Raw genomic sequence first — 24,651 nt, 5'->3', positions numbered from 1 at the left:
AGTTGGTGAAGAAGAGTGAAGCATGATACATGTCTTCTGGAAGAAGGAAATTAAGTTTGTTTTGAAATATGTAATCAGAATATGAATTCAAGAAAATAAAATAGACTGTTTGATAAAAAAAAAAAAAATTAACTAAAGTTATTAAATTTTGTCTCTCTGTACATTACTGCATGAGAGGCTTCCTGGAGTGCAAAGACCCATCCCAGAAACTATGCTATCCACACATTATCTATCATAGCTCTCTATGATTGCATTGCTGAGAGTACTTGCAATGGACAGGCAATCCATTCCACTCATTCACCACTATCCAAGAAATCTAGTCCCCACACCCTTTGCTATCTATGCTCTTACTTATTTTACAGGTATTACCCCTTGTTTTTGCCCTCTAGCCGAGTGCTGAAAATTTCTGCATCAGTCTTATAATACCCTTTTGTAACTTAAACATCTCTATCATATTGACCCTTTTCTGCTTATCAGCCAACTTTTGCAACAAAAGGTTTAGACTGATGATAGACCAAAGGTTTATGCGCCAGCATAAACCTTTAGTCTATCATCACAGGGTGAATTCCACAGGTTGCTCATCATCTTGGTCAGTTGTCTCTAGTTGCTCTTCACCACTTCCTCATCTTCAAGAAACCAAGGTGACTAGATCTGTGCACAGTAATCCAGATGTGACTGTTTCAGAGTTTTTAAAGAGGAATAATAGCTTTCTTATTTCTGCCATTAGTGTGACCTACAATAGCCAAATAATCTTTAGCCGCCATTGCCCCTTTTGCAGTATGCCTTCTGAACTTCAAATCCCTAGCTTCATCAATTTTCCAGAGTACAGTTCATGTCAATGTAGTACAAAAAGTGTAATCTTTTCATCCCCAAATACACAACTTTGGACTTTTCCACATTAAACCAATACTCGTTTTTTTTTTTGGTCCATGCTGTCAGTCCATTTAAATCATTCTACAGGCTTTTTATGTTGCCTATTATCTATTATACTACCTTTTTACAACATCAGCAAACAACTGAATATTTCCCTTCCAACCATTTCCTGTGTCATTGATGAATAATTTAAATAGCAGTGGCTCAAACACATAGCAGATTTCTAGTCACTGCCTTCTCTTCTATACACTATTCCTTGATATTTGTCCATTGGACACACTCAAATTCATGATCACTAGCTTCATATTATTTCTCTCTCCCCATATGCTTCAGTTTGTGTAACAACATTCCAAGTGGTAGCCAATCAAATGCATTTAAAAATTTTAACAGTATCATTGTACAGATATTTCTTTTTATCCAATTCAGTTGTCAATGTGTTATAAAAAGTGAGTAAACTACTAAGGAATGACCTCCCTTCACAAAGTCTTGATACCCAACCCATAAAGAATCATTTGCATCTACCAATTTTGTCTTTAACCAACTTCTCCAGTATCTTTACCACCACTCTTGAGATAGTGATCGGTCTATAATTTGCTACCTCTGTTTGGGAGCCTGTTTTATTCAACAGAACTATTCTGCTCTCCTTCCACCCCCTTTAGACTTTACCAAAGCTGAGACTTAAGTTACATAGCCTTGTCAGCGGGCTACCACCTTTGCATTTCTTGTAATATGTGCATTGATATTCTCATCTAATCCCACATCTGAATTTGCATTGAAATTCTGCAATATCCTAAGTACTTCCAATTTAACCTCTGTTCTGGCATCAGGCCCTGTCACAGCAGTATCCTCACACATGAAAGAACCTTGAAAAGTAGTCACTCATTCTGTCACCTCACTACCATTGGACTCAATTATCCCTCTACAGTTATTCTTTATTTTACTTGCCATATTGAAAAGAACCCTTTGGAATTTCTTTTGGAATGTTCAGCTAATTTCTTCTCATAATCTTATTTATTTTTCTTCCATAACATGCTGGTCATCGTTTGTGTTTGTACATTGTCTGTTCACGAGCTTGTCTTTATCCTTATATACTCTCCACAACATTTTTTATCCCCCCCCCAGCTCTTGCTTCATGATGCTATTCATCCATCCAACTCACATCTGATGTATCCTTGTGACATGGGTATAGTCTAATATTGCTTCTTTCATATACCTCTTGACCAACTACCTACAGATGTTTAACATCCTTCCCTTTCAGATTCTTGTGCCATGACACAGCATTGAGCTGCCTGCTAAGCTTTTCATAGTTGCCTGTTTTGTAGTTCAGATAGATATATCCTTATCCCCCCCCTCCCTCTATCTGCTCTCCAGCCAAAAGGCTGTGGGTTCGAATCCAAGCGTGGGCATGGATGTTTGTGATTGTCTGTGAAAATACTAGTGGTAGATGGTGGTGGTGTATATCAGGGTTTCTCAAACTGTGTTCCATGGAAAGTGAATAGTGTTCCATGAAAAATTATCATGGAATGGTTTTAAATGCTGCGACAAGTTCAAACATGTTTGAAAATCAGGCACTCCTCATTTTGTGTATGAATTGTGCTATTAAGGCCAGCACACGCTGGCTCTTGACTCGGCTGCTGGCTGACAGATGGCAGCGGTGGTCGACACCTCCGAGTGAAAGTGAAGTACGGAGGTATCTATTCTAGGAAACGTATAGTCACAAGCATGGTCAATGCGCTGCAATGCAGCCCGGCACACCTGTAGTGTGCGCTGTCGCATTTTTGCAATGTGACACAGCCTGCTTCGCCGATAGTGTGCACTTAGCTTTACATTGAATACGAGACCGATGATACTCGACTCTAACCAAGGTGTTCCGTTAAAATTTCAGGATTTGAGAAGTGTTCCATCATAGGAAAAATTCGAGAAATGCTGTTGTAGACGATGAAGGTAGTTGCAGTTTGTTGTAGCTGGTGGAGACAGAGAGTGGTGGAATAGGTGCCTTACCTTGATGAGTCTTTGGACTCCCTGAAGGTGTCACATAATAATAATAATATATCCCTTCTTACCTGAAAATTCCATGTTTAGCAACCTCCCAAGTCAAGATCTCAGCATCACTTTCCCAAATCAGAGACAATATGTCTATCATGGTTATGAACAGATTTTCTGATCTTACAAACTGGATCCAGTCATCTTAAATTCTAAGTTCTCTTCATCACATGCTGTTTTGAGAAATTTCATTTCCTTTGCCATGTTGTTTTTACTCCTTTTCCTAATCTGTGTCCCTATAGTTGAAGTTCCCCAAAATAACTGATGAAACAATGCTCATCATTCTGATTTGTGTCTTGCACATCTTTACTTGCACCCTTACCCTATAGCAGTAACCAACTTTATGTTGTGTTCCTCGTACCAGATTACCTTGAATGCACTTTTGCAAAACATTTTCTCTAACGATTTCCTCTTTTTGGCTGCATTTCATCTGCTGTCATCAGCAATATGCTCCTCATCTTAATATCTCCCTCTCTCTTCCCTGAAAATGTTACCTCCCTCACCACACATTCTATTCATGAATCTACAGCTACTGTCAATCAAGTCTTACTAATGTCAGTTATATTTGGGGATCTGATCAGAGTCTTATACAACGGAATGATAACTCTCTTATCTCGGCTGGTCAGTGTCCTTCTCATTATTGCAGCAATCCTCTGTGTTACCTTCGCTACCTTGGCAATATGGCCCTTAAATTTCAGGTTTCTATCAATCGTCAACCCCAGATCTCTTGTCTCGCCCTACTTCCTCCAGTATAGCTTATCCATTAGAGTATGCAGTGTCCCATCGATGTGTCCCAAACCTCAAGACCTTACATTTTGCCACATTAAACAGACACCCCCCCCCCCCCTGATCATTTGCCCATCTGTCTAGCTTATTCAAATCCTCTTGCAGGGCTACCACATCTGCATTATTACTAATAACCCTTCCCAGCTACACATCATCTGCAAACAACTGACTATTCCCTTGTAATCCACTGACAATGTCATTTATATAAATGTTAAACAGTATAGGTCCCAGGACTGAGCCTGTGGGATCCCACTAGTAACCCTCTGCCTCCTTGAAACTGCCCCACCATACACAACACTCTGATACCTATTGGACAGCCAATACTGAATCCAGTTGACCAACCTGATATCCAGACCCATATGCTGCAACTTAAATATCAGCTTATCATGTTGCACCCTGTCAAATGCCTTCGCTAAATCCAACAAAATGGCAGTATATGCCTTTCCCTCATCTACTGCTCTTGTAACTTTATTATATAAGGCTAGCATATTACTAAAACAAGAGCACCCCCTTCACAAATCCATTAGACTCTCACAGATAATACATTAGCATTTATATATATATCCTTCTATCAGATTCAATTTATAGGTCTACAAACTGGACACCATTCCTATTGCAATTATTATTACCTCAAGACCTCATGGAGTCAAAGACTCATCTGGGAGGTTCTTTTATCACACACACATCTCATCATACCGAGCCTTAAACAAACTCAAACTCCTTGCAGACGCCACACTCTCAGGCAAGGCATTCCAATCATTCACAACTCTGCACGAAAAAAACCTGCCTCTCACTCCCTACTCACACCCTCTTTATACAGTTTCCAGGGATGACCTCTGGTTCTCCCCTGATCTCCCATTGTTCTCTGTAGAACTTCTCCACCATTGATCTTATAACAACCCCTTACCAACTTGTAGGTCTCTATCATATCTCCCCTCTTTATCCTCTCCACCAGACTCTGCAAATTACATCTCAATCTGACCTCATACTCAATATTCCAGAGGTCAGAAACTACCTTAGTCAGTCGCCTTTGGACCCTTTCCAACATCTCTTCATCCTTCTGAAAACCTGGTGACCAAATCTAGGCACAATAGTCCATGTGTGGCCTAATCAAAGCCTTATATAATGGAACAAGAATCTCCCTACTTCTACACGTCAGTGTCCTCTGCATCATTCCCAGAAGCCTTTGAGTTGTCTTCACAATTTTGGCGATGTGTCCCCTAAATTTTAGATCCTTATCCACTATCAATCTCAGATCTCTTATTTCCTCTACCTCCAACAATATATTCTCACCAAGCATAAATTCTGTATCCCATCTTTGTTTTACAAATTTTAAAACCTTACATTTTGCTACATTGAAATTGCATCCCCATTTCCGTGCCCAATCACTCAATTTTTTCAAGTCTTCTTGCAAGGCCACAATATCTTCACTGCTCTTTATGGTTCGTCCCAACTTTTTATCATCTACAAACAACTGAATATCTCCATCCAAATCTTCACCAATATCATTAATATACAAGTTAAATAGTGATGGCCCTAAAACAGACCCCTGAGGCACTCCACTAGTGACTCTCCTTTTCCTGGATATCGCACCTCCATACACAACTTGTTGATACCTATCAGATAGCCAGTCTCCAATCCAATGCACTTATCTAATATCCAATCCCATCTGCTCTAGTTTCACTGTCAACTTATCATGAGGTACTCTATCAAAAGCTTTTGCAAAATTCAAGTATATTACTGTGTATCCTTCTGTTCTGTCCAAGGAAGCAGTCACTTTATTGTAATAAGTAAGTAGATTACTAAAACATGATCTCCCTTTAGCAAATCCATGCTGTCCATCAAAGATTATACCATTGTTGTCAACCCAACTCTGGATCCTAGTTCTCACAAGGTTCTCCAACAACTTAACCACAACACCTGACACATAGATAGGCCTATAGTTTGATGCTTGAGTTCGATCACCTCCTTTATGAAGTGGCACAATCTTGCGCTCCTTCCACTCCTTAGGAACTTGACCAAGTGCAAGACTCATATTAAAAAAATATGTCAAGGTAGGTGTCAACTCGCTGGCACTTTCCTTCAGAATATGCGGTGATATATATTATCAAGTTCCACAGCCTTATTTACATTTAGTTTACTTAACTCCCCAAACACTTCTTGCTCACTAACAGTCAGTCTCTCCTCCCCATCATCAACTGCTCTCAATCTCTCCATGAAGTCACTTCACAAGATTGAAAGATCTTTATGAACTGCTCATTAAGTATCTCCACCACACATTCTGCAACAGCTGTCTTTATACCATTTTCTGTAATCAATATCATCCTTCCATAATCATTCTTAATTTTGCTGGCTATATATCGAAAGAGCTCCTTAGGATTCTTTTTTGGCTTCATTAGCTGACTGCTGTTCATACTTCTCTTTAGCTACTCTCACCAACGAAGTCACCCTCCTTGCCTGGTCTTTGTAGACCTCATGAAATTTATTATTTTCACTTCTCTTATGCTGCCTCCACAATGCCCTTTTTCTCTGTATCGCATGCTTGATCTCTTTATTCATCCATCTCATACCTACCTTATTTAACCTTCTCCCCTTTGGAATACATTTAGACATTGCATCTGCTAGATAGTTTTTGAAAATCCCTTAAACTGCAATGATCTCTTTTCCAGCTAACTCCTCATTTCATGCTACACCTGCAAGCTGTCTCCTGAGCTCTTCATAATCACTCCCCCCTTGTAGTTCCACATATACCCTTTTCTCACAGGATCCTCGCACTGATGGCAACCACCCAGGTAATCACCTCATGGTCACTTTCACCAATTGATGCATGATTTGACACCTCATTTATAATTACATCCTCTGCAGAGATGACCAAATCCAAGACCCTTAATCCTCTTGTGCCCTCTGTTACATACTGTCTGAGGTAGTTATCCCTCAAAAAATCAAGAAACTCAATTTCTTTATTTCCATTTGCTATCTCATCATTCCAGTCTATATTGCCATAATGAAAATCACCCATAATGATCACTCTTTTCTTATTTGCTTGGCTAATTTGACTATACATTTCACTATCACCACCATCCATATTACCTGGTCTATAACAACATCCCACCAAGTATTTGATTCCATTCGCCTCTATCTCACACCATACTGCCTCAAAACCACTGGCACTATTTCCATCTTGCATCTCTACTTTCTATGGACATAACTCTTTCTCTATCATCAATAGCACTCCCCCCCTCCCTTTTTACCCTTTCTGTCCTCATGAAACACATCATACCTTTCCATCTCTATTCCTGTCAGGATGTCATCCTCTTCCAACCATGTCTCACTTATTCCGACAATCTTTGGGTGAACAGACGCAATTAGTGCAACCATTTCATCTGCCTTGTTTCTTATACTTCTAGCATTGCTATACAAACACAACAGCTCATTTCTGGATCTACAGCTAGTTCCACTGATACCACTCACTCGATGTGATCTCTCCATGCTAGACTGGGGCCATTTCCCTTTCTGCTTCTTCATTTTAGAACCCTTTTCAATTCCAACTGTTTCCACTTGATCCCTGGTCATCCCATACCTTTGCTGCCTACACATGCTCTCACCTCTTCTTGGAGCATCCATCCTTTCTCTCACTGTGTACACCTGTCCACCCTGGGCCTCCCCATTTCCTTGCTCCTCTTGCACACCCATTCTCTCATTTTCTATACTCATGCCACTCACTTCTCCATTCATATCCACGTCTTCAATCTCTCCTATCTTACTCTCCTGCTCTTCCACATCACTCCCCTCTCGATCTGATTAATTCTCTCTATTCACTTCTCTACCTTCCAGCAGCAGTCTCTCTAAGCGACTCGCACCATAACCAACTCAAATGCAGTCCATTGCTCCCATACAGCTCACTTCATCCCTCAAACTCATTCCACACATTAAGAAACTGCACTCCCATCTCCTCACACATTTCGGCCAGCATATCATTCATAATCCTTGCTCTCCGCCTCATTTCACCACAGTCATACCTAGGCAACACACTGACTACCCTTGCTGTCACACTATTCTCTTTTATCCTTCCAAGCAGCCTCCAGATATCCATTCTGACACGCTCTTTGTCCTCTCTCAAATCATGAGTACCAATTAATACCATTAACTCTTTTGCTCGCTCCCACCTCAATCACTCTTTTTATTTTACCACCTGTAAACATAATGGAGTCGCCGTACAACGCCACTCGCTCATCTTTCGTTAACTCTTTTATGCCATCATGAATTATTTTAATAGTTTTGACCTGAATTTTCTTAATTTCATTACACCACATTTTTTAGTTTATTAGGTGACTTTATGTATTAAGCAATCTTAATAAAAGAATTAGAAAGAAATGTGGTTAATTAAACATATTTTCTTCACCCTTTCTCATATTGCTGTAATGTAAATGTTTCTTTTAATAAATGTGAAATTTAATTTACCAATATAATTAAATTCACTTGTCTTTTTTAATTCTTGTTCTCTTTTTGAAGACAGTGTTATGTAACTTATCTTGTAAAATGTTGTTATTAAAATGAATTGTAACTTTAATTTATGTTAGAAAGTATTGCTAACTTAAGCAATATTTTCAATCAGCATAACAGTGGTGAAGACAACATGTGGAGTTGAAAAAATGTTCATAGTTCAAGTACTGCACTACATTTTGGCCAATACCAGCAGCTTGAAGCTAGTGCATGCATGTACAGAAAAAGAGAGCAGTGTGGGGAGACAGTAAGGTAACATGGCTGGGTAACATGGTTATGGGTAGCTATAATTGAAGGGAAAAAGTTTATAAGAATGTATTCAGAGACCTATAGATTTATCTGAAAGTAGTTATTTCTTTCAAATGATGTAGGATCACCAGAAGATAATCTAAAAGAAGGAAGGCTTTGAATATTGTTTTGTTGTGAGAAGAGTATAGTATGAGTAGCCATTAAGAGTAGCCATTTTGACAATAAAAAGTTATAGGAACATATTTAGAGGGAGAAAGAGTTTTGGATTTATCTGAAAGTATTGATTCCTTTCATATGGTGTATAACCACTAAAAGAAGCCTTGAATAACCCAACAGCAGTTGGCTCTACTCAGTCCAGGCTTACCATACCACTCATATTGCAGGAAATGCATCTGCTGATAGCTGCAATACAGACCACCCCAACAGAACCAAATTCCCAGATGCTCAAAATGATAGCTGCAATACAGACCACCCCAACAGAACCAAATTCCCAGATGCTCAAAACCCTATTCCAAGGTAGCCTGTTTATGTGCAGGGTTGCCTCTCCAAAAACTTGGGAAATCTCTTAGATCATCCAACATGGAGTGACTCAAAGGACCATTTAACTTAGTGGCAGTTCTTCTCAGTAACAAGCTCACCCTACCTCTAAGCAGAACTGCTCATATTCCAGGGAAAAGCATCAGCCAAAGCAGCCCAATACAGGCCACCCCAACGGACCCAAATCCCCAGATGCTCAACAGTTCTCCCACTTGTTTATGTGGAGAGTCGCTGAAAACTCAGATAATCTCTCAGACTACCCAACAGTGAACTGAAGGATCATTTAACTCAACAATGGTTCTACTCAGTGACACTCACCCTACTACTGAGCAGAACTGCTCATATTCCAGTGAAAAGCATCCTTTGAGGCAGCCCAATACAGGCCATCCCAATGGAACCAAATCCCTCAATGCTTAACACCTCTCTCAAAGCAGAAAGCTTAAGAGAGCAAAAACTCTCATTTAGTACTAAATAAATCCAATGTCAGAGAAATATATTTTTTGTAAGTGAACTCTCAGTCAGTGCATAAAAGTAATTATTAAAGAAAGAGCCATAAGTCTTCATTTTGGCAATGTAAATTACATATCAAAATATATATGAATGATCCAACATTATTTCAAAGCTGAATGTTTGTAGAAACTGTGAACATTTCATAAATTTAATATCCACTTTTTCTATGTAATTTACATCGCTGAAATGAAGCAGTATGGCTCTTTCTTTAGTAATTACTTTTATACACCAACTGAGAGTTCACTTATGAAAAATACATTTCACTGACATTGGATTTCTTTAGTATTGAATGAGAGTTTTTGCTCTCTTAAGGTTTCTATTTTAGGGGAGCTCTTGATCAGGGGTGCGCCAGTAGTGTCTGGCACCTGTGTGCAAAACTTTAGTTGGCGCTCCTATCGCCCCCCCCCCCCCAAATAAAAAAATCACTTTAAAAAATTTTTTTTAAAAGTATTTCCTCCTCTTTGGTGCCTTTACTATCCTGGCACCTGTGTGCATCGCACACATTGCACATATGACCGGTACACCCCTGCTCTTGATCTTCCAGGAATTGGTGTTTTCCAGGTGACCTCTATCAGGGCCTGCTTTAGTGAATGCTTTTCCCTGAAATATGAGCGGTTCTGCTCAATGGTAGGGTGAGCCTTTGATTGAACAGCGAGTTAAATGAACTTTCAGGTCACTCATTGAGTTTAGAGTGATCTGGGGGATTGCTAGTTTTTGGAGATCCTTTACTTATACATTGGTCTACAGAGAACCAACTAGCTAAAAAAAAAGCTGTCAAGCCAGTGAAACCGTTGTCAAATGCACTAAAAGGTGAAAATATACAGACACTTGAGTAGCAGTTGTGTTCTTTTAAGTAGCACAAGCTAATGCAACTCCAATGCCAAGGATTGTATTCTCATAAGCTTTCACAAATTTGCAAAACATTTGGCTTTGAAATAATGTTGGATCTTTAATAACCACTTTTCTATGTAATTAAATTGCCGAAATTTCATACCTCCTATTGTATATTTTTTACCTTTCAAGTCATTAGTGCATGCCAAATTAATAGTTCTTTCACTTTATCTTTTGGCATCCCATCAGAATCATTAATATTTTTCCCATTATGGAAACAAGATTTAGTCACATTCTCAGTAAACAGTACTCTTCTCATCATAAAATCACCTTAAAAAAGAAGAGTGAAGATAAGACTTTTGTCTTATCCTCACTCTTCTCTTGTTTTGTTATATATTCTAACCTTATCTGTTTTTCTTTTCTACCAGTCACCTGATGTTTCTTTGCTCAGGTTCAAGTAATTTGAACCCATTCAATCCATAGTTATAATTTTCAATCCTCTGCGCTTTGAATTACCCAGGATCTACTGTAATAAGATCTTGTTCTTTCCAAATAAAGACTAAAACAGTTGGTATTATTTTTATTTAGGAAATAATATTATTACGTGACACCTCCAGGGAGTCCAAAGACTCGTCGAGGGAGGGCACCTACTCCATAACTCTGTCTCAATGAACTACACCAACTCCATCTACAGCCCATCACCACATTAGTATTTTTACAGACAATTGCAAACATCCATGCCCACGGCAGAATTCGAACCCACAGCCTTTTGGCTGGAGAGCGAATATGCTAACTACTTGTCTAACCAGGCCAGCAAAAACTTCCATCAGGCTGGGAATATCAACTATTAACTCAGGAGTTAGCATGATATATATCCTTTTATATGTTTCTTGAATTTTTCCTCTATATTTGATTAATAAAAATGACAGAATTGTTAAAACTTGTAGTTTTTATTCAACTTTATTAAAGATGTCTTTTTAACATAACCTCTGTTATAATACATTATTTTATGAGTTTATATATTTTGTTTAAATTAATACTTGACATAATAATAGTTTTGTTTTCTTTTAGCCAGATAACTGTTACCAGTATGCCTTTTACTGGAGCAGTTTACGGGTAGACTTGTTCTTCACATACACAGACAGCAATTCTTCGTGGTACTGTGGGCATGAGATAAGCGCTAAAACATATTTTAAGTATGTATGTGTTATATGTTTATATACAAAGATTAAATTATATGCACAAATTACTTATAAGAGAAGTTTGATTAACAACTTTGTTTTAATCAGAATCTCTCTCTCTCTCTCTCTCTCTCTATTCAGAGAGAGAGAGAGAGAGATGTGGATTAAAACAAAAATTGGCCAATACAGGACTATGGTGAGCAATGATCATGCAAACAATGATTACCAGGAGAGCTGTTGTAAGAAGGCAGGTCTCGAAGATCTGCAAAATACATTAACTAGTGTTGTGATTGATTGGACATGTTTCAGTTTTGGTATTTTTATCAAGATAATTTATGTGCATTTTTTTTTATCATTAAGATTTGAGACAATATGGCAGTATGAGTAAGGTCATTGTTGATCAGCGTGTAAGAAGAATAATGTAAATATGGATTTTTCTAAGAGATGTTTCATGATAATATGCGACTCCCCCATGTGACAGATGTATAATACACTCTGTCACATGGGGGATCAATGCAATGAATCATGTGACAGTGTATTATACAAGCAACCACAACAGCAATTCTTAAACATACAGTTTGTTTCCATTTTTTTTTCCTGAATCATGTTGGAACACTAATTTGCACAGCAGCCAAGGAAGCACAAGAAAGTCTAGAGTATTTTCTGCAGATGTATCACAACAAACCGCATTGCTTTCAAACATGCCCAAGCAAGACAACATGCTGTTACAGCCAAAAGGAATTCTGGAACAAACACACATCTTCTGTAACAAGAGCAAAGAATTCTGAGATATAATCCAGAAAATGAAGAGGGGGTATACCACCCTCCCACTCTCAGTCCTTGAACATAACTGGTGTACAATTGCCAAACAAATAGCAGTTGCTCGTGGGGAAATTTTTACATCAGCAGAATCTTCTTATCTTCCTGAGTTCTTTGCCTAAAAATTCAAAGCAAAAAACAACAAATTCTCTTTTTGTCAAGTGGTACAGAGGAATACAACTGGCTGCTTGCAAAACAAAAAATTAAAGCTGTTTTGCTTCAATGCCGCCCGATGGCTGTTGTTATGAGATGATCACATATCTGTTGGCATTACGGATCAACTGCTGTGCTAGTTCAACAGAATTTTATTATTATTAATTATTATTATTATTATTTAGGCCTCCATGGAGTCAAAAGACTCGTCGTGGGAGGTCCTTCCTAAGAAACATGAAGTCTATCAAGACTCATCAAAGGGAGGTCCCCCCCCACCCCCCCAAGAAACACAAAGTCTATCATACCACTCCTTGAACTCATTGACTGTTCTCGCTCTCACCACTCCATCAGGAAATGCATTCCATGGTTCAACTACCCTCCATGCAAAGAAACCACTTCTCACCCTCTTGCTCACAGTTTCATTTGATAACTTCCAGGTATGGCCTCTTGTCATCACTCCTTCCTGCTGTTCAACCAAGTGAAAGAACTCTCCAGTGTCAACCCTGTAACCACCTCTCAACAGTTTAAAAGTCTCAATCATATCACCCCTCCTTCTTCTATCCACCAAACTCTGCAGTCCACATTCCCTAGCCGATTCTCATAACTATCATTGTACAGTCCTGAAACCATATTTGTTATCTGCCTTTGTATCTTTTCCACAGTTAATTTATCCCCTTCAAATTCTGGGGACCAAATCTGAGAACAATAGTCCAAGTGTGGTCTGATCAGGGTCTTATACAACGGAATGATAACTGTTTTATCTCTGCAGGTCAGTGTCCTTCTCATTATTGCAGCAGTCCTCTGTGTTACCTTCACCACCTTTACAATATGTCCCCTAAATTTCAGGTTTCTATCAATCATCAACCCTAGATCTCTTGTCTCCCCAACTTCCTCCAGTAACTCCTCCATTGAGTATGCAGCGTCTCATCGATGTGTCCCAAACCTCAAGACCTTACATTTTGCTGCATTAAACAGACATCCCCATTCATTTGCCCAGCTATCTAGCTTATTCAAATCCTCTTGCAGTTCTGTCACATCTGCACTATTACTAATAACCCTTCCCAGCTTCACATCATCTGAAAACAACTGACTATTCCCTTGTAATCCACTGACAATGTCATTTATATAAAGGTTAAACAGTATAGGTCCCAGTACTGAGCCTGTGGGATCCAACTTGTGACCCTCTGCCTCCTTGAAACTTCCCCACCATACACAACTCTCTGATACCTATTGGACAGCCAATACTGAATCCAGTTGACCAATCTGACATCCAGACCCATGTGCTGCAACTTAAATATCAGCTTATCATGTGATACCCTGTCAAATGCCTTTGCTAAATCTAGGAAAATGGCATATATGCCTTTCCCTCATCTAATGCTCTTGTAACTTTATCATAAAAGGCTAGCATATTGCTAAAACAAGAGTGCCCCTTCACAAATCCATGTTGACTCTCACGGATAACATTACCCTCATCTGCCCAATGCTGTATACGGTCCTTTACTACTTTCTTCAAGATCTTACTAACTACTGATGACACACAAACTGGCCTATAATTAGACACTTCCAGTCTGCTACCGCTCTTATGCAGTGGCACTATATTACCTTCCTTCCATTCCATGGGCACTTTTCCTGCAGTCAGACTTTCATTGAAAGATAGGTCAAAGGCACAGTCAGTTCCCTAGCACATTCTTTCAAAACTCATGGTGAAATATCATGCAGCCCACAACTTTACTGACATCCAGAGTACTCAGTATTTGAAACACACTCTCCTGCTGTACCTCTAAACCTCGAACCTGCCCTATCCCTCTAGCATTAAAACTGACTCCTCCAGTATCAAATACTCCAATAAAGTGTTCACTGAAAAATTCTACTATGTCCTCTGCATCATTCACTCTATTCCCATTTTTATCTCACAATATCATTCTTCCACAGTCATTTCTCCTCTTACTGGCCACATATCTAAAAAAAATTCCATTCCCTAGGATTTTCTTTGGATCTTAGGGATAATCTCCTCATATTCCAGTTTCGTGTTCCTTACCATACTAGTCACTCTTCTGGCCTGTCTTATACTCTTCATGCATCTTCTCTTCACCTGTTTCCTTATATCTCTTCCACAGCCTCTTTTTTCACATGCAATTCCTGTTTAATATTGTTTGTCATCCACTTTACTCCAAATTGTGTCCTCTTGTTCACTCGTGGTATATAACTTACCATTGCTGCTAACAAATATTCTTTCATAATTTCCCATGCACTAATGATATACTGGCCTTCCAATTCCTCCTTCCATGAAACTTCCCCACGTTGATGTCTTAGACTATTATAATCACCCACTTTATAATTCCATATACATTCCCGTCTCTTTCATACTCGTGCATGTCTATTCATTTTCCAAGTCAAAACCATATGGTCACTCTCTCCAACTGGTGGGAGAGATATCATCTCAGTTATTATCAACTCTTCTGATGCTATAACCAAATCCAAAACTCTTGAACCTCTTGTTCCCTCTATTACATGTTGCCTAAGACATTTGTCCCTCAAGAATTCTAGAAATTCCATTCCCTTATTGCTACATGCATCTTCCTCTCCCCAGTTTATACTACTGTAGTTAAAATCTCCCATAACAATCATTCTTCTTGCACTTGCCACGCTCAACTGTATGAGCATCTCCTGGTCCCCCCCCCCCCCTCTGTACTCCTGGGTCTGTAGCAACACCCCACTAAATATATCTTGTCTTGCCCACCTCTACCTCACACCATATGCTTTCAAAATCATTAGTGTCACTGCCTTCCAAAGTCTCCACTCTTAGAGGACATATGTGAGAGTTATGTGAGAACATTTATCCTGAAACCTGGCAAAAAGGCAACCCAATACTCTGACCAGCTTCTTGTGCAAGATTCTGGAAAAAAAATGGGTTAACTTTTGTCTGTAGTGGTTTCCAGAGAGAAACAACCTTTTCTTTTCCAGAACACAATCTGGCTTCTGCAAACATCTAGTCCAGCTGCAAGCATGCACTGTAAATGCCTATCTAAAATGTAAGCACTTATTATTAGTTTTCATTAGCATGAAAAAAATCATATGATGCTGATTGGAGATTTGGAATATCAAAAGATCTACACAACTTTAGTCTAAGAGGAAACCTCACTCTTTTTATCAAGAATTTTTTATCCAACCAAATTTATGAGTTTGAACCACTCTCTCCTGACCCTATACCAAAGATGAGGAAGAGAATCATAGAAAGACAGCTGCAGCAAGTCACTGACCATCTTTCAAAATGGGTGCTTACAAACAGATTCAGATTTTCCTAGAATACAGTTTGTGATTTTTGTTGCGTATGTGGTCTTCCTCACCATCCAGAACTCGTACTAGGACAAATGTTAATTCCAGTTGCAATTGAAGTCAAGTTCTTGGGGGCTCATTTGATAACAGTTCCATTTGTACCATGCACTGACTAGATTTGAAAATGAATGAATTACACCACATTTGGTCCTCGTACACTATCTGGTGGACAGCAGTTGGAACTGCTTTACTGCTGTACCCTTGAAGATGGAAAGATTCTGGATCTTCACAGTATATTTGGCATGCCCCTGAAGTGCATCCATCACATTTTAGAAGGTTGGAGGGAGGGAGGGGGAGGAAATAAAGCTAGAATCTGTGCTCTGGGGACCAGATATAGCATTAATCACTTCTATCCCCCATAAGTAAGATAGCATAATTTACTTCACTGGTAGTGAAGGTTATCTACTACCTAGTAAGTCTAGTTAGCATTTCCTCCAACTAGGGAAGGTTGACAGCAGGATTGCTCGCTGATAACACTTGATGTGTGGCTTATCTCTGCTTTGGTAAAAACAGGCCACATATCAAGAAGGTGGGGTTGACCTCACTGGGAGAGGCTAGATACTGCACATTAAGTAGCCCATTAGTCACTTCCCTTGTCAAATTGCAGGATCATTGTTGTAAATTTATTTATTTATTTTCATTTATAAATTGCAGGATCACTTTTGCCATCCAAAGGCAAAATGTTTATGGACAAATTCTCTGATGCCATCACCTGATCCAGCATTCTCAAATCCAAGTCCTCTCCATTACATGCTATTTTAGATAATTCTCTCTCTCTCATACATGGATAAATTTCTTCCTCTCATGTGTCTTATATCTTTCAATGTATGTTGGCATAGTTGAAATTTCTCATAATAATTACTTACCTTGTGTCCATGAGTTACATATATTCTGACTAATTTCTATCTCACATTATATAGATAAAATGAAATGCACTGCATGCGATCCTCCTTCTGTGCTGAACTTATCTTTTTCATTGTTGCAGTTCTGTCATTATGAACAATATCATTCTCTGTCCTCTTCTCTCTCTAAACTATCTGAAAATACCATACTTGCATTCTATTCTTTCACTATATCCTCTTGTGTGAACAAGTCTCATTCATGGTTATCATTTTTTAACTGAGTTAAGGTAAGTAATGCCAAAAACTAACTCATAACATCTTTGGTATTATTATTGAATGGGCACTTTCATGGAGTCAGAAGACTCAGTTTATCCACACAGTCTATCATACCTCTCCTTGAACCCATTAACAGACAGAGTGCTAACAACTGACTCTGGTATTCATCATTCCATTTATTCACAACTCTCCAAATGAAAAATCTAGTCCTCATGTCACTACTAACTACACACTTTTACTCAACTTTCAGGGATGATCTCTTGTTCTGCCTACTCTAGCTAGGTGTTGAAACATTTCCCCTGCATCAGTTCTATAAAACCCTTTAAGTAACTTAAATGTTTCTATCATATTCCCTATTAACCAACCTCTATAGTCCACACATACTCGGAAAGAACATTCCACAGACCACTCACTATCTTGGCTGCTTGCCTCTGAATCCTCTCCACTGCTTTCTCCTCCACAAGAACTCCAGGAGACAAGACCTAAGTACAGTAATCCAGATGTGGTCATATCAAGGCTTTAGAAAGAGCTATAACAACTTCTTTATCTCTATTTGTTAGTATGTTCTTCAGTAGCCATAAATGGGTATCAGTTCACAACTGATACCCATTATATTTTGCCTGCCAGTCTATTTAAATCATCTTGCAAGCTCTCTTTACCACCTTGATTCACTATTACTGGACCTAATTTTGTGCAATTCATTAGCAAACAACTGAATATTTCCTTTCAGGTTATTTTCTATATCATTTATGTACCAAACACTAGTGATCCTAGCACTGAACCTTGCAGCCCACCGTCAGTTATCAGCTTTTGTCTGTATTCTGCTTCTTTATATACCACTTTCTGATATCTCCCCAGCAGCCAACCTTTTATCCACATGACCATGCTCATTTGTTCTAATTTGCATAACAGATCAATGTGGTATTCGGTCAAATGCCTTTGCAAAATCCAGAAGATTTTTTGTGTAGCCATTTCCCTTATCCAACTTAGCTGTCTCTATTATAAAAAGTTGGTAAATTTAAATAAATTATAATACTGGAATAAACCCACATAAAATATTATTTTATAAGTATAATTTTCGCCTAAGTATCAAAGGCATCTTCAGTATATGTAAAAATCTGACAATTCAAAAGGCACCACCTAAGTAGCTAATGTAAGATAACTAAAAAAAGGTCATTAAATTTTCTAACTTATTAAAAAAAATTATACCATTAAATAAAATAAATTTAGAAAATTAATTTTATTTAATGCTGATTTCAAAAGTGCTATCTACCACAAAGGGGGATAGATGTAGACCATCACATCTGTTTAAGTTAGGACAGTGGTTTCACGTTTCTTTATAAAGCCATTCCATGAGAAACCGACTTTTGTGAAGGACTCTTGTCTTGTTCCAATGAATTCTGTCTAATGCTCTGCAAGTCCAGACTATTCAGGCTCAAGGTACTGAATATAAGACTTGTTCTTCTAGCCGAATAAAAGCAGATCTTTCTGTTTGTCCGAAATAAGATGACCCACAAGAGCATGGAATCTAGAACATATGGATAATTGAGATGTGGAAGCTTGTCCTTAGGAGAAGCAAGAAAGGTGGAGATTTTTCTGATGGGGCAAAAGGCAACAAAAATATTCCGGTTTTTAATGACCTTTTTTAGTTATCTTACATTGGCTACTTAGGTGTTGCCTTTTAAATTGATAGTTATTGAAGATGCTTTTGATACTTAGACAAAAATTATACTAATAAAAGAATATTTTACGTGAGTTTATTCTGGTATTATAATTTATTTAAATGTCTATTCATGGTATTTCCTTAATGAAACAAAGTTAGTAAATTGCTAAAGCATGACCAACACTTCACAAAGCCATGCTCCCTCCCCCTCATAGAGTATCATATTCCTATCCATCCATTCTTGAATTCTCTTTTTGACCAATTTTTCCAGTACCTTTACAACAACTCCTGAGATACCGATTGGTCTGTAATTTGCTACTGCAATCTTAGATCTTAGCCTCCTTTATCCAAGGGAATTGTTTTTCCCCCTTTCCACTTCCTCCGAACTCTACCAGTGCTGAGATTTAAATTAAAGAGCTTAGTCAGAGGCTCTTTAATTTAAATCTCAGATGTAATTCATTAAAAGAAAAAAAGTATATAAATAGTTTCCTGAATAGTAAGGCAGCATGAGGTCTTCAATAACACAGAAATAGGAAAGCAGAGTTATTTGTAAAAGTAGCCATATGGGAGTAACTGGAGGATTTGAGGAAGATATAGTACATAAATATGCCACCTTCATGATAATGTCTGGGGGGGGAGGAGATACTTAGAAGTCTCAGAAATGGAGGAAAAATTACAACAAAAGGAATCAGATCACAAACTATGATTTTAAAAACTGAAGATAAGGATATTCTGGATGTTTTGGTGTGGTTTTGAGGATGTTCATAGTGCATGGGGAATAGTAAAGGAATAGTTGGAGGAAGCAATACCACACTGTATACCTAGGGTCAGGAGGGTAGATCAGATAAGAGTTAGATGGAATGAATAGTATCATTAATCATGAGCTGAAAAAAAAAAATTTTATAGAGGGTATATAAGAAGAAAGATGATCAGTTAACTCATGAACAGTACAGGAATCAGGGAAGAAAAGTGACCAGCATGGAAAGGAAGGAAAACTCAGTTCATGAGACAAAATTAGCTGAAAGGAAATCTGAAAGAGTTTTTCTTGTTATGTGGCAAGTAGGAGGAAGAATGACTATGGAAGGATAACTTTATTGAGTGCAGATGGTACAGTGGCAACAGAGACAAATCAAATTGTTGAGCTACTGAGTGATCATTTTGCAAGGGTATAATCATTCAAGTGAAAATATTGTTATGACAGAAGTGACAGAGACTGATGTGAGAACAGAAGTCGATGAATTGGAGGTACTTAATATATTGCAGAATCTGTGGAATTGGATGGAATATTATTATTAGCATATGACCTGCATGGAGTCATTGCAGAATCTGTGGAATTGGATGGAATGTTATTATAAACATATGACCTCCATGAAGTCAGAGACTCATCGTGGGAGGCACACACTATTGCACACAATGCTCATCCAACCATGCCTTAAACTGATTTTAATGTGTCTACATTCTCAATGCACTCGAGCAATGCATTCCACTCACCAACCACTTATTGTAAAGAACCTGCTCCTTGCTCTTCTGCTCACACCCTCCTTATAAGTTTCCAGCAATGACCTCTTGTTCTGCTCTCCCTCTCCCATTCTATGAAAAATCTCTTCCATGTAAAACCTTATAACAACCCCTCACTAGCTTATATGACTCAATGATATCCCTCCCACTCTTCACAAGGCTTTGCAACTTACATTCTCTCAATCTGTCCTTGTACTCTACATTCCAAAGACCGCTGACCACCTTTGTGAATCTTCTCTGGACTGTTTCAAACATATCCTCATCACCATGAAAACCCAGTGACCAATTTTGTGCACAATAATCCATATGAGGCTTGATAAAGACCTTATTACAATGGCAACATAACCTCTCTCTGTTTCTGCACATCAGGGTCCTCTGCACTGTTGCAATACAGAGGATCCTGGTAATAACAATATTGCCATTACCAGATGCGATGTTTTTACAACTTGTGCAATATGGTCCCTGAATTTCAGGTTGGTCATTGTCCACCATCACTGCAAGATCACTCATCTCCTCTACTTCCTTTAAAGTTTCCCCACCAAGCTTGCATCCCATCGTTGCTCACTAAATCTCAAAACCTTACACTTTGCAACACTGAACTGACAATTCTGCTTACATGCCCATTCTGTGCAATCTATTTAAGTACTCCTGTAAGGCCCTCATATCCACTTGACTCTGCATTGCTCTGCCCAATTTTGCTTCATCTGTAAACAGCTGCATAGTACTAGTTAACCTCATCCCAATATCATTAACATACAAATTAAACAATCACGGTCCCAACACAGACCCCTACGGTACAACACTAGTGACCTTCCTATTTCGGGATACTACACCCTCATATATACAACTTTCAGATACCTATCTGATAGTCAGTCACTGATCCAACTCAAAAAGTCTGTTATCCAATCCCATCTGTTTCAATTTATATACAGGTTGTTGTGGGGCAGTCTATCAAAAGCGTTTGCAAAATCCAAGTACACCACTGTATATGCATTCCCCCTGTCCAAGGTATTTATCATCTTGTTCTAGTACATAAGTAAGTTAGTAAAACATGATCTCCCTTTAAAAACTCATGCTGATAACCACAGAGAATACTGCTGTTATAAATCCATTTCTGTGTCCTACTTCTCAACAATCTCTCAGTACCTTTACCACAATTCCAGATATACAGATTGGCCTATAATTTAAAGCTACAGCCCTTATAACCTTTACGAAGTGGAACAATTTTACAATTCCCTTGGAACCTGTGCTGTTTTAAGATTATTAAACGGGCATGTCAGTGCTACTGCCAGTTCCCTGGAACATTTCCTTAAGATGTGTGGTGATATGTCATCAAATCCTGTTGCCTTATTAACATCAAGCAGGTATTTAATGCTTCAAATATCTGCTACTCACTCGCAATTAAGCCATCCTCTCCTATGTCCTTTACACTTAAGTTGCTCATGATTCCACCCTGATCAGGATGAAACACCCTTATAATTTGATCATTGAATACTTCAACGATGTCTTCTGCAGCAGTTACCATTCTCTGATTTTCATCCATTAATATTATCTTACCATAATCATTCTTCCCTCTACTTGCCACATATCTAAAATAAAAATTAAAAAAAAAAACCCTCTAGGTTTTTTTTCCACCTGATTTGCCAATTTCTGCTCATACTGCACTTTTGTTTTCCTTACAAACTGTGTCACTGTTTGTAAGGAAAATTCATTGATTTTTCTCTCATTCATTGATTTTACTCCTACCTTATTCAGCTTGTTGGCCTTCAGAATGCATTCACACATTGATGCTGTTATGTATTTATTTGTCAGTTCCTAAGCAGCATTTATTTATTTGCTGCTGAACTCCTCATTCCATGCTATAGTTCCAAGTTGTTTCCTAATTTTGTCATAATCACCAACTTTATAATTCCACATATCTTTCCTCACAGAAGTCTGCATATGGCTAGCTACAACCCAAGTGATCACTTCATGATCACTCTCACCAACTGAAGGAACATGTGAAACCCCACTCACAATTACATCCTCTGATGAAATTATCAGATCTAAAACTCTCAATCCTCGCATGTCCTCCTTTATGTGCTGCCTGAGATGGTTATCTCTCAAGAACTCAAAAAATTCATTTTTCTTATTCCCAAAATGCTGCTCTTCATTCCAATCTATACCACTATAATTATAATCACCCATTATAATTACCCTTCCTTTGTTCACTAATCCAAGTTGTTTATACATTTCTTCATCATCATCATCACTCTCCACATTCCAGGGCCTATAGCAACATCCAACTAAATGTCTATCTGTCAACTATCATATTACACTACACTGCCTCATATCCATTGCCACTATTTCGCTCTTTCATGTCTACCTTATGTAGACATAATTCCCCTGCTATCATCAGCAGCACTCCTCCCTTCTTTCCCTTTCTATCCTCATGAAAAATACTGTATCCTTCTATTTGTATTCACGTTAAAATATCATCTTCATTCAACCATTTTTAACTTATTCCAATGATTTTGGGGAGAATATACTCAGTGATACCATTCCATCTCCCTTATTTCTGATACTTCTGGCATACGTAAACAAACACAGTAATTCATTTTTAAATTTATAACTAGTCTTATCTAAGCCACTTGTTAGTTGTGACCTCTCCACCACACCTGCTCAATCACCTTTATCATCATTTACCACATATTTGCTCGGTTTCAACTTTCCCACCCACATTGCAATATACTCCATCTCCATACACACATTCACTGCCGCTTTAAACATTCACTCTCCCTATGCCATGTCTCCCTTTCACCCGGCCTCCCCCCCATTTCCCTGTTCCTCTTGCATTCCCATTTTCTCTCTCTCTCTCTCTCTTCATCTCTGACACTACTACTGTTTCCACTGCAAAGTATTTCTGTCTCTTCAATACCACTCTCCTACTTTTTCATTTCATCTCTTGCTTCTGATATTTTGCACACATCAAACACTATGCTTCCATTTAGCAACACTTTCTCCAGTGCACTCGCTCCAAATTCATTCAGATGCAACCATCACACCTGTATAATTTCATTCTTCCCTCAAACACATGCCATACATCCACAAATTGTACTCCCTTCTCCTCGCACAGATCTGCTAGCATACCATTCATGATTTTTGGCTCTCCATCTCATCTAATCATTGTCATACCTCAGCAACACGCTGACAACCTTTCTCACTACATTGTTATCTTTCACTCTTCTCAATAACCTCTTAGTATCAGAGGTGATACTACGGTTGAAGTAATGAAGTCATATATTCATATACGAGGTTGCCCCAGTCCTGAAAATACTTCAGGTGCAAACTTAATTTGTTTACATTTGGATAAAGGATTAAACCAAGTATATAATTTCTTCGTATCTTTAATTTATAGTATAACCAAATGGGAAAACTTCCAAAAACTATCTCTAATCCAGAGTATTTTAATAATGTGTGGCACCTTTTGGCTACTCATATATGAAAATATGACTTCTGCATTACTTCAACTTTGGTATCTCTCCCAGGTCTGGCTCCCACTGATGAAACCTCAATAAAGGTTGAAACCTGTCTGGGTAGTGACTCTTCCCATTATGTATTGCATTATGCACCTCTGAAAGGGTGCATGCTTTGCATTATGGGATGCATACTAAGGCAAGTGATATGAAGTCATTAGCCTCTATATACAAGTAGCTCAGACGTGAATATATTTCATGCTCAAAACTTTGTTTTGCATCCTTGGGAAAAGGATTAAAACCAAGTATAAAATTTCTTGGTATCTTTAACGTATAATAAACCATGGTAAAAACTATATAAGGAAACAAAATTTGCACATGAAGTATAATCAAGAAAAGTCTACATGTATATAGAGCCTGTGACCTTTCCTGTAATGCAAAAATGTTACAGGAAGGGTCGTTACACAGACCGTTTTAACCTCAATGGAGGTTGATCAGAAACTAGTAATCAAATCATAATTGTTTTTGACTCATATTTCATATATCCTTTAAGAGTATATAGCAAAAATAAAAGTGGATGCGTTTGATAATGGCTATATATTTTTGGTAAAATGCATTCACCATTGCAGTAAATATATATTTCTTCTAACTCCTAACAGCACTATTAGATAGGTATAAACCTGAAAATCATCTTCCCCTCAGTTTTGGAACTGTTCTTACTACTGCATGTTACAGCAAAATCCACAATATTCTGAATCTATCACGTCTTCATTCATATTTGATTTCATTCGAGCAAAAGAGTTAATAGTATTAATTGGTACAAATCATTTTTCAGAGAACAAAGAGCATGTCAAAATGAATATCAGGAGGCTGCTTGGAAAGATAGTGTGATAGGAAGGGTAGTCAGTGTGTTGCCTAGGTATGATTGTGGTGAAATGAGGTGGAAAGCAAGGATTATGAATGATATTCTGGCTGAAATGTATGAGGAGATGGGAGTACAGTTTGTTAATGTGTGGAATGAGTTTGAGGGAACAAGTGAGCTTTATGGGAGCGATGGACTGCATTTGAGTGGTTAT

At 38.2% G+C, this 24,651-nt stretch overlaps 1 protein-coding gene across 3 annotated transcripts in view; it reads left to right on the top strand.

Annotated features, from left to right (window-relative positions):
* LOC150109444 (ribitol-5-phosphate transferase FKTN-like) overlaps positions 1–24,651 on the top strand; it is a 171,610-nt gene that overhangs the window by 103,454 nt on the left and 43,505 nt on the right. For all 3 annotated transcript variants that reach the window (XR_016549824.1, XM_090408350.1, XM_090408361.1), the window contains exon 6: positions 11,404–11,528. Coding sequence is in view for 2 of the 3 variants with exons in the window: in XM_090408350.1 (XP_090264476.1) it covers positions 11,404–11,528 (125 nt within the window). In the remaining variant the exon portion in view is untranslated. The remainder of the gene's footprint in view (positions 1–11,403; positions 11,529–24,651) is intronic.

Source organism: Typopeltis vanoorti, chromosome 2 (assembly GCF_054136105.1).
Source record: "Typopeltis vanoorti isolate ZY-2024b chromosome 2, IOZ_Tvanoo_1.0, whole genome shotgun sequence".
In the NCBI taxonomy this organism is placed as follows: domain Eukaryota; kingdom Metazoa; phylum Arthropoda; class Arachnida; order Uropygi; family Thelyphonidae; genus Typopeltis; species Typopeltis vanoorti.
Note: the sequence above shows the minus strand (reverse complement) of the source record. Positions and strands in the feature narration are given on the sequence as shown.